The sequence below is a fragment of the Oncorhynchus gorbuscha genome, unplaced genomic scaffold, assembly GCF_021184085.1.
Source record: "Oncorhynchus gorbuscha isolate QuinsamMale2020 ecotype Even-year unplaced genomic scaffold, OgorEven_v1.0 Un_scaffold_1473, whole genome shotgun sequence".
Classification (NCBI taxonomy): Eukaryota; Metazoa; Chordata; class Actinopteri; order Salmoniformes; family Salmonidae; genus Oncorhynchus; species Oncorhynchus gorbuscha.
Genome location: NW_025746243.1, coordinates 33,922 through 44,292, shown reverse-complemented (window position 1 = coordinate 44,292; position 10,371 = coordinate 33,922). Strand labels below are relative to the sequence as shown.

The 10,371-nt window shown below is 47.6% G+C and overlaps 1 protein-coding gene across 1 annotated transcript in view; it reads right to left on the bottom strand.

Moving 5' to 3' along the window:
* Positions 1-654: 654 nt before the first annotated feature.
* The window catches only part of LOC124022891 (transient receptor potential cation channel subfamily M member 1-like), a gene marked incomplete at its 5' end in the record, with an annotated part of 40,104 nt that continues 30,387 nt past the window's right edge, over positions 655-10,371 (bottom strand). Inside the window, 3 exons of the mRNA XM_046337585.1 lie at positions 655-1,626; positions 8,944-9,177; positions 9,594-9,726. Of these exons, the coding sequence (XP_046193541.1) occupies positions 729-1,626; positions 8,944-9,177; positions 9,594-9,726 (1,265 nt within the window). The remainder of the gene's footprint in view (positions 1,627-8,943; positions 9,178-9,593; positions 9,727-10,371) is intronic.

Genomic DNA, 10,371 nt, shown 5'->3' with positions numbered 1-10,371 from the left:
TCTACCTCTGTCTCTGTCTCCCCAGACCCTACTAACATAGCTGGTAGGTCTTTAATACTGTCTGTCAGTCTCTACCTCTGTCTCCCCAGTCCCTACTAACATATCTGTTAGGTCTTTAATACTGTCTGTCAGTCTCTACCTCTGTCTCTGTCTCCCCAGTCCCTCCTAACATAGCTGTTAGGTCTTTTCCACTACTGTCTGACTTGGTTCTCTGTGCCCAGTCCCTCCTAACATAGCTGTTAGGTCTTTAATACTGTCTGACTTGGTTCTCTGTGCCCAGTCCCTCCTAACATAGCTGTTAGGTCTTTTCCACTACTGTCTGACTTGGTTCTCTGTGCCCAGTCCCTCCTAACATAGCTGTTAGGTCTTTAATACTGTCTGACTTGGTTCTCTGTGCCCAGTCCCTACTAACATAGCTGTTAGGTCTTTAATACTGTCTGACTTGGTTCTCTGTGCCCAGTCCCTACTAACATAGCTGTTAGGTCTTTAATACTGTCTCACTTGGTTCTCTGTGCCCAGTCCCTACTAACATAGCTGTTAGGTCTTTAATACTGTCTGACTTGGTTCTCTGTGCCCAGTCCCTCCTAACATAGCTGTTAGGTCTTTTCCACTACTGTCTGACTTGGTCCTTTGTGCCCAGTCCCTCCAAACATAGCTGTTAGGTCTTTTCCACTACTGTCTGACTTGGTCCTTTGTGCCCAGTCCCTCCTAACATAGCTGTTAGGTCTTTAATACTGTCTGACTTGGTTCTCTGTGGGGTTGGTGTTCAGGCTCTTAGACCTCAGTGATGGATACATCCTGTCCTCTGCCACAAGCAGAAGGCCTCCACCAGTATCTTTAGCCTCAGCTTCCTGCTTCTCCTCACCTCCATCTTGGTTGCTCTCTGACTTGCTCTTCCCTGGTTCCTGTGGTTCACTGTCTGCCTCTGCCTCGTCCTTTGTATCTGTGGTGGTGGGGACTAGCTTCTCCATGGAGACTTTGGGCATGTGGCCGAACGGGCAGGGGTGGACTCTGTACTCGAAGCGCGCTGCCCAGTGACCCATGGTTGGAGATCTGGAGGTAACCGTTTCCAGTTCCCCAGTGAGGGGGTTGTTGACGTCTGTGGCCCAAGTAGCCCCCTCATCTCCCCCATCGGCTGGGTTGTACACCATAGTGCTCCTGGATCTGGGCCTGGAGGTGAGACAGTCACTGTGGGTCTCGGGTGACTGGTACTGCAGGGACCTGACCCTCTCCAGAGGGTATGAGATGGCTGCTTCTAGCTTGATCTTCTCCGTGGTCACGCCTGCCTTCTCCAGGGCCGCGTCCATCGAGGCTGCAGGGCTGCAGGGCGGTGGAGAAGCCTCTGTAGGAACCTCAGGCCTCTGGGTTGGGGTTTCCTTCGCCCCTTCGCAGACAGAGACACTGGAGCTGGAATGATTCCTCTCTCTGGGGCCCACCACGTCTAACGTGGCTCCGTACTCCTTCACAGAGGCCGTGATGCTGGTCGTGGTTTCTCTCATACTCCGTTTCCTCTCAACCACCTTCCTCTGGCTACCCTTCCTCTCAGGGCTCCTGATGTCCCCAGCCTCAGAGCGGGTGTCATCTCCCATCTCCAGGTGGTACCGGTACAGACTGTAGCCGTCAGAGCTGATGGACAGACAGACACACAGACAGATATATAATCAGTAAATATCATCCTCACATCGTCCATAAACACTAGACTACTGTACTGATCATCAGTAAACATCATCCTTATTAAACACTAGACTACTGTACTGATCATCAGTAAACATCATCCTCTCATCATCCTTATTAAACACTAGACTACTGTACTGATAATCATCCTTATTAAACACTAGACTACTGTACTGATCATCAGTAAACATCATCCTTATTAAACACTAGACTACTGTACTGATCATCAGTAAACATCATCCTCTCATCATCCTTATTAAACACTAGACTACTGTACTGATAATCATCCTTATTAAACACTAGACTACTGTACTGATCATCAGTAAACATCATTCTCTCATCATCCTTATTAAACACTAGACTACTGTACTGATCATCAGTAAACATCATCCTTAATAAACACTAGACTACTGTACTGATAATCAGTAAACATCATCCTTATTAAACACTAGACTACTGTACTGATAATCAGTAAACATCATCCTCTCATCATCCTTATTAAACACTAGACTACTGTACTGATAATCAGTAAACATCATCCTTAATAAACACTAGACTACTGTACTGATAATCATCCTTATTAAACACTAGACTACTGTACTGATCATCAGTAAACATCATCCTTATTAAACACTAGACTACTGTACTGATAATCAGTAAACATCATCCTTATTAAACACTAGACTACTGTACTGATAATCATCCTTATTAAACACTAGACTACTGTACTGATCATCAGTAAACATCATCCTTATTAAACACTAGACTACTGTACTGATAATCAGTAAACATCATCCTTATTAAACACTAGACTACTGTACTGATAATCAGTAAACATCGTCCTTATTAAACACTAGACTACTGTACTGATAATCAGTAAACATCATCCTTATTAAACACTAGACTACTGTACTGATAATCAGTAAACATCATCCTCTCATCATCCTTATTAAACACTAGACTACTGTACTGATCATCAGTAAACATCATCCTTAATAAACACTAGACTACTGTACTGATAATCAGTAAACATCATCCTTATTAAACACTAGACTACTGTACTGATAATTAGTAAACATCATCCTCTCATCATCCTTAATAAACACTAGACTACTGTACTGATCATCAGTAAACATCATCCTTAATAAACACTAGACTACTGTACTGATAATCAGTAAACATCATCCTTATTAAACACTAGACTACTGTACTGATAATCAGTAAACATCATCCTTATTAAACACTAGACTACTGTACTGATAATCAGTAAACATCATCCTTATTAAACACTAGACTACTGTACTGATAATCAGTAAACATCATCCTTAATAAACACTAGACTACTGTCCTGATAATCAGTAAACATCATCCTTATTAAACACTAGACTACTGTACTGATAATCAGTAAACATCATCCTTATTAAACACTAGACTACTGTACTGATAATCAGTAAACATCATCCTTATTCAACACTAGACTACTGTACTGATCATCAGTAAACATCATCCTCTCATCATCCTTAATAAACACTAGACTACTGTACTGATAATCATCCTTATTAAACACTAGACTACTGTACTGATCATCAGTAAACATCATCCTCTCATCATCCTTATTAAACACTAGACTACTGTACTGATCATCAGTAAACATCATCCTCTCATCATCCTTATTAAACACTAGACTACTGTACTGATCATCAGTAAACATCATCCTTATTAAACACTAGACTACTGTACTGATAATCAGTGTCATGTTTTGTCATTTATTATCTTGTCTTGTCCCTGTGCTTCCCATTCTATTCGTTTCCCTCTGCTGGTCTTATTAGGTTCTTTCCCTCTTTCTATCCCTCTCTCTCCCCCTCCCTCTCTCACTCTCTCGCTCTCTCTTCTCTCTATCGTTCCGTTCCTGCTCCCAGCTGTTCCTATTCCCCTAATCAATCATTTAGTCTTCCCACACCTGTTCCCGATCCTTTCCCCTGATTAGAGTCCCTATTTCTTCCTTTGTGTTCCGTTCCTGTCCTGTCGGTTCCTTGTCTAGAATTCACCGTGCTGTGTTTGTGTATCGCCCTGTCGTGTCGTGTTTTCCTCAGATGCTGCGTGGTGAGCAGGTGTCTGAGTCTGTCTGGTTCAAGTGCCTTCCCGAGGCAACCTGCTGTTCACCTGCTGTTCAAGATCGAGTCTCCAGTTTGTCCTCGTCATTTCGAGTGAAAGTTGTGTTTTTTGTTTGTATTTACTTTACTGGATTAAAGACTCTGTTTTCGCCAAGTCGCTTTTGGGTCCTCTTTCACCTGCATGACAGAAGGAACCGACCAAGGAATGGACCCAGCGACTTCAGACGCTCGTTACACTGCCGTCGAGATCCAAGGAGCCATGCTCGGCAGACACGAGCAGGAATTGTCTGCTGCTCGCCATGCCGTGGAGAACCTGGCCGCTCAGGTTTCCGACCTCTCTGGACAGTTCCAGAGTCTACGTCTCGTGCCACCTGTTACTTCCTGGCCTGCCGAGCCTCCAGAACCTAGGGTTAATAACCCACCTTGCTACTCCGGGCAGCCCACTGAGTGCCGCTCCTTTCTCACGCAGTGTGAGATTGTGTTCTCTCTCCAACCCAACACATACTCTAGAGAGAGAGCTCGGGTTGCTTACGTCATTTCACTCCTTACTGGCCGGGCTCGAGAATGGGGCACAGCTATCTGGGAGGCAAGGGCTGATTGCTCTAACAAGTTCCAGAACTTTAAAGAGGAGATGATTCGGGTTTTTGACCGTTCAGTTTTTGGTAGGGAGGCTTCTAGGGCCCTGGCTTCCTTATGCCAAGGTGAACGGTCCATAACGGATTATTCTATTGAGTTTCGCACTCTTGCTGCCTCTAGTGAGTGGAACGAGCCGGCGCTGCTCGCTCGTTTTCTGGAGGGACTCCACGCAGTGGTTAAGGATGAGATTCTCTCCCGGGAGGTTCCTTCAGATGTGGACTCTTTGATTGCTCTCGCCATCCGCATAGAACGACGGGTAGATCTTCGTCACCGGGCTCGTGGAAGAGAGCTCGCATCAACGGTGTTTCCCTGCTCCGCATCGCAACCATCTCCCTCCTCTGGCTCAGAGTCTGAGCCCATGCAGCTGGGAGGGATTCGCATCTCGACTAAGGAGAGGGAACGGAGGATCACCAACCGCCTGTGCCTCTATTGCGGAGTTGCTGGACATTTTGTTAATTCATGTCCAGTAAAAGCCAGAGCTCATCTGTAAGCGGAGGGCTACAGGTGAGCGCAACTACTCAAGTCTCTCCATCAAGATCCTGTACTACTTTGTCGGTCCATCTACGCTGGACCGGTTCGGGTGCTACATGTAGTGCCTTGATAGACTCTGGGGCTGAGGGTTGTTTCATGGACGAAGCATGGGTTCGGAAACATGACATTCCTTTCAGAGAGTTAGAGAAGCCTACGCCCATGTTCGCCTTAGATGGTAGTCATCTTCCCAGTATCAGATTTGAGACACTACCTTTAACCCTCACAGTATCTGGTAACCACAGTGAGACTATTTCTTTTTTGATTTTTCGTTCACCGTTTACACCTGTTGTTTTGGGTCATCCCTGGCTAGTATGTCATAATCCTTCTATTAATTGGTCTAGTAATTCTATCCTATCCTGGAACGTTTCTTGTCATGTGAAGTGTTTAATGTCTGCCATCCCTCCCGTTTCTTCTGTCCCTACTTCTCAGGAGGAACCTGGCGATTTGACAGGAGTGCCGGAGGAATATCATGATCTGCGCACGGTCTTCAGTCGGTCCCGAGCCAACTCCCTTCCTCCTCACCGGTCGTATGATTGTAGTATTGATCTCCTTCCGGGGACCACTCCTCCTCGGGGTAGACTATACTCTCTGTCGGCTCCCGAACGTAAGGCTCTCGAGGATTATTTGTCTGTGTCTCTTGACGCCGGTACCATAGTGCCTTCTTCCTCTCCGGCCGGGGCGGGGTTCTTTTTGTTAAGAAGAAGGACGGTACTCTGCGCCCCTGCGTGGATTATCGAGGGCTGAATGACATAACGGTTAAGAATCGTTATCCGCTTCCCCTTATGTCATCAGCCTTCGAGATTCTGCAGGGAGCCAGGTGCTTTACTAAGTTGGACCTTCGTAACGCTTACCATCTCGTGCGCATCAGAGAGGGGGACGAGTGGAAAACGGCGTTTAACACTCCGTTAGGGCATTTTGAGTACCGGGTTCTGCCGTTTGGTCTCGCCAATGCGCCAGCTGTTTTTCAGGCATTAGTTAATGATGTTCTGAGAGACATGCTGAACATCTTTGTTTTTGTCTATCTTGACGATATCCTGATTTTTCTCCGTCACTCGAGATTCATGTTCAGCACGTTCGACGTGTTCTACAGCGCCTTTTAGAGAATTGTCTCTACGTAAAGTCTGAGAAGTGCTCTTTTCATGTCTCCTCCGTTACTTTTCTCGGTTCCGTTATTTCCGCTGAAGGCATTCAGATGGATTCCGCTAAGGTCCAAGCTGTCAGTGATTGGCCCGTTCCAAGGTCACGTGTCGAGTTGCAGCGCTTTTTAGGTTTCGCTAATTTCTATCGACGTTTCATTCGTAATTTCGGTCAAGTTGCTGCCCCTCTCACAGCTCTTACTTCTGTCAAGACGTGTTTTAAGTGGTCCGGTTCCGCCCAGGGAGCTTTTGATCTTCTAAAAGAACGTTTTACGTCCGCTCCTATCCTCGTTACTCCTGACGTCACTAGACAATTCATTGTCGAGGTTGACGCTTCAGAGGTAGGCGTGGGAGCCATTCTATCCCAGCGCTTCCAGTCTGACGATAAGGTTCATCCTTGCGCTTATTTTTCTCATCGCCTGTCGCCATCTGAGCGCAACTATGATGTGGGTAACCGTGAACTGCTCGCCATCCGCTTAGCCCTAGGCGAATGGCGACAGTGGTTGGAGGGGGCGACCGTTCCTTTTGTCGTTTGGACAGACCATAAGAACCTTGAGTACATCCGTTCTGCCAAACGACTTAATGCCCGTCAAGCTCGTTGGGCGTTGTTTTTCGCTCGTTTCGAGTTTGTGATTTCTTACCGTCCGGGTAGCAAGAACACCAAGCCTGATGCCTTATCCCGTCTGTTTAGTTCTTCTGTGGCTTCTACTGATCCCGAGGGGATTCTTCCTTATGGGCGTGTTGTCGGGTTAACAGTCTGGGGAATTGAAAGACAGGTTAAGCAAGCACTCACGCACACTGCGTCGCCGCGCGCTTGTCCTAGTAACCTCCTTTTCGTTCCTGCTTCCACTCGTCTGGCTGTTCTTCAGTGGGCTCACTCTGCCAAGTTAGCTGGTCATCCCGGTGTTCGAGGCACTCTTGTGTCTATTCGCCAGCGCTTTTGGTGGCCGACTCAGGAGCGTGACACGCGCCGTTTCGTGGCTGCTTGTTCGGACTGCGCGCAGACTAAGTCGGGTAACTCTCCTCCTGCCGGTCGTCTCAGACCGCTCCCCATTCCTTCTCGACCATGGTCTCACATCGCCCTAGACTTCATTACCGGTCTGCCTTTGTCTGCGGGGAAGACTGTGATTCTTACGGTTGTCGATAGGTTCTCTAAGGCGGCACATTTCATTCCCCTCGCTAAACTTCCTTCCGCTAAGGAGACGGCACAAATCATTATCGAGAATGTATTCAGAATTCATGGCCTCCCGTTAGACGCCGTTTCAGACAGAGGCCCGCAATTCACGTCACAGTTTTGGAGGGAGTTCTGTCGTTTGATTGGTGCGTCCGTCAGTCTCTCTTCCGGGTTTCATCCCCAGTCTAACGGTCAAGCAGAGAGGGCCAATCAGACGATTGGTCGCATACTACGCAGCCTTTCTTTCAGAAACCCTGCGTCTTGGGCAGAACAGCTCCCCTGGGCAGAATACGCTCACAATTCGCTTCCTTCGTCTGCTACCGGGTTATCTCCGTTTCAGAGTAGTCTGGGTTACCAGCCTCCTCTGTTCTCATCCCAGCTTGCCGAGTCCAGCGTTCCCTCCGCTCAAGCGTTTGTCCAACGTTGTGAGCGCACCTGGAGGAGGGTGAGGTCTGCACTTTGCCGTTACAGGGCACAGACTGTGAGAGCCGCCAATAAACGCAGGATTAAGAGTCCAAGGTATTGTTGCGGCCAGAGAGTGTGGCTTTCCACTCGCAACCTTCCTCTTACGACAGCTTCTCGTAAGTTGACTCCGCGGTTCATTGGTCCGTTCCGTGTCTCCCAGGTCGTCAATCCTGTCGCTGTGCGACTGCTTCTTCCGCGACATCTTCGTCGCGTCCATCCTGTCTTCCATGTCTCCTGTGTTAAGCCCTTTCTTCGCACCCCCGTTCGTCTTCCCTCCCCCCTCCCGTCCTTGTCGAGAGCGCACCTATTTACAAGGTACATAAGATCATGGACATGCGTTCTCGGGGACGGGGTCACCAATACTTAGTGGATTGGGAGGGTTACGGTCCTGAGGAGAGGAGTTGGGTTCCGTCTCGGGACGTGCTGGACCGTTCACTCATTGATGATTTCCTCCGTTGCCGCCAGGATTCCTCCTCGAGTGCGCCAGGAGGCGCTCGGTGAGTGGGGGGTACTGTCATGTTTTGTCATTTATTATCTTGTCTTGTCCCTGTGCTTCCCATTCTATTCGTTTCCCTCTGCTGGTCTTATTAGGTTCTTTCCCTCTTTCTATCCCTCTCTCTCCCCCTCCCTCTCTCACTCTCTCGCTCTCTCTTCTCTCTATCGTTCCGTTCCTGCTCCCAGCTGTTCCTATTCCCCTAATCAATCATTTAGTCTTCCCACACCTGTTCCCGATCCTTTCCCCTGATTAGAGTCCCTATTTCTTCCTTTGTGTTCCGTTCCTGTCCTGTCGGTTCCTTGTCTAGAATTCACCGTGCTGTGTTTGTGTATCGCCCTGTCGTGTCGTGTTTTCCTCAGATGCTGCGTGGTGAGCAGGTGTCTGAGTCTGTCTGGTTCAAGTGCCTTCCCGAGGCAACCTGCTGTTCACCTGCTGTTCAAGATCGAGTCTCCAGTTTGTCCTCGTCATTTCGAGTGAAAGTTGTGTTTTTTGTTTGTATTTACTTTACTGGATTAAAGACTCTGTTTTCGCCAAGTCGCTTTTGGGTCCTCTTTCACCTGCATGACAATCAGTAAACATCATCCTTAATAAACACTAGACTACTGTACTGATCATCAGTAAACATCATCCTTAATAAACACTAGACTACTGTACTGTACATGACAGAGCAGACCATTCCGTCTTTCTCATCTGGAGTCATTAAAGTTGTTAATGAACCTGTTGATGGAGCTGTGACGGAGCAGAGAGGACGTGTCGCAGACCGAGGAGACCCCCGACTGGGTTCTGACCAGGTCGTTGTGGTCCACCCCGGCCAGCTTCTCCAGGGCGTTCATCATACGTCCAGAGAACTCCTCCAGCTGACCCAGTCGCAGGTCCACCGTCTGCAGGGAAGCCTTCATGGAGTGCTCCCTCTCGTTCACCTCCTCCAGACGCATCGACATGTTCTCTACCCTGAGAGGAGAGAGAGTCAACGGTACCACAACTCTTTACTCACCCTGCCGATTACACCAAATGTATTGTGATTACACCAAATATATTGTGATTACACCAAATGTATTGGGATTACACCAAATGTATTGGGATTACACCAAATGATTTGGGATTACACCAAATGTATTGGGATTACACCAAATGTATTGGGATTACACCAAATGTATTGGGATTACACCAAATGTATTGGGATTACACCAAATGTATTGGGATTACACCAAATGTCTTGTGATTACACCAAATGTATTGGGATTACACCAAATGTATTACTAATAAATATGAATAACCGTAGCGAATACTGAGACAGTTCTACAAGGCTAATTTAAATGTAAGTAGTTCCCCCAAAGAGGAAAGACCATAGCTGTCCGGTCTCCGACCTCTCCGATGTGACCCGGATGCGTTCGTTGCTAGACGACTGCTCCTCGTCCTCCTTCTCTCTGAAATACTCCTCCACACACTGCTCCTCGAAGTCATACAGAGCCTTCAGCTCCTCAGCGTTCAGCAGCAGCTCTGTCAGAGAGAGAAGCACACGTCACACGCTGGAGCCGGGGTTGGTGGAGTTCAACTGCTTCTGAAACCTGGTAGAACGCACTGACATCTGTCTCGGAAGGACCAATCAGTCAACCCAGCCAACCAACCAGACAAGCAACCAGTCATCCAATCAACCAGACAACCAACCAGACAACCAACCAGTCATCCAATCAACCAGACAACCAACCAGACAACCAACCAGTCATCCAATCAGTCAACCAATCAACCAGTCATCCAATCAGTCATCCAATCAACCAGACAACCAACCAGACAACCAACCAGTCATCCAATCAGTCATCCAATCAACCAGACAACCAACCAGACAACCAACCAGTCATCCAATCAGTCAACCAATCAACCAGTCATCCAATCAGTCAACCAATCAACCAGACAACCAACCAGACAACCAACCAGTCATCCAATCAGTCAACCAATCAACCAGTCATCCAATCAGTCAACCCAGCCAACCAACCAGACAGCCAACCAACCGGCAGGCCAGCCAGAAAACCATTTCAGCCAGTTAGCCAGCTAGCTAATCAATCAACCAAGTCATCCAATCACTCAACCAATCAACCAGTCATCCATTCACTCAATCAATCAACCAGTCATCCAATTACTCAACCA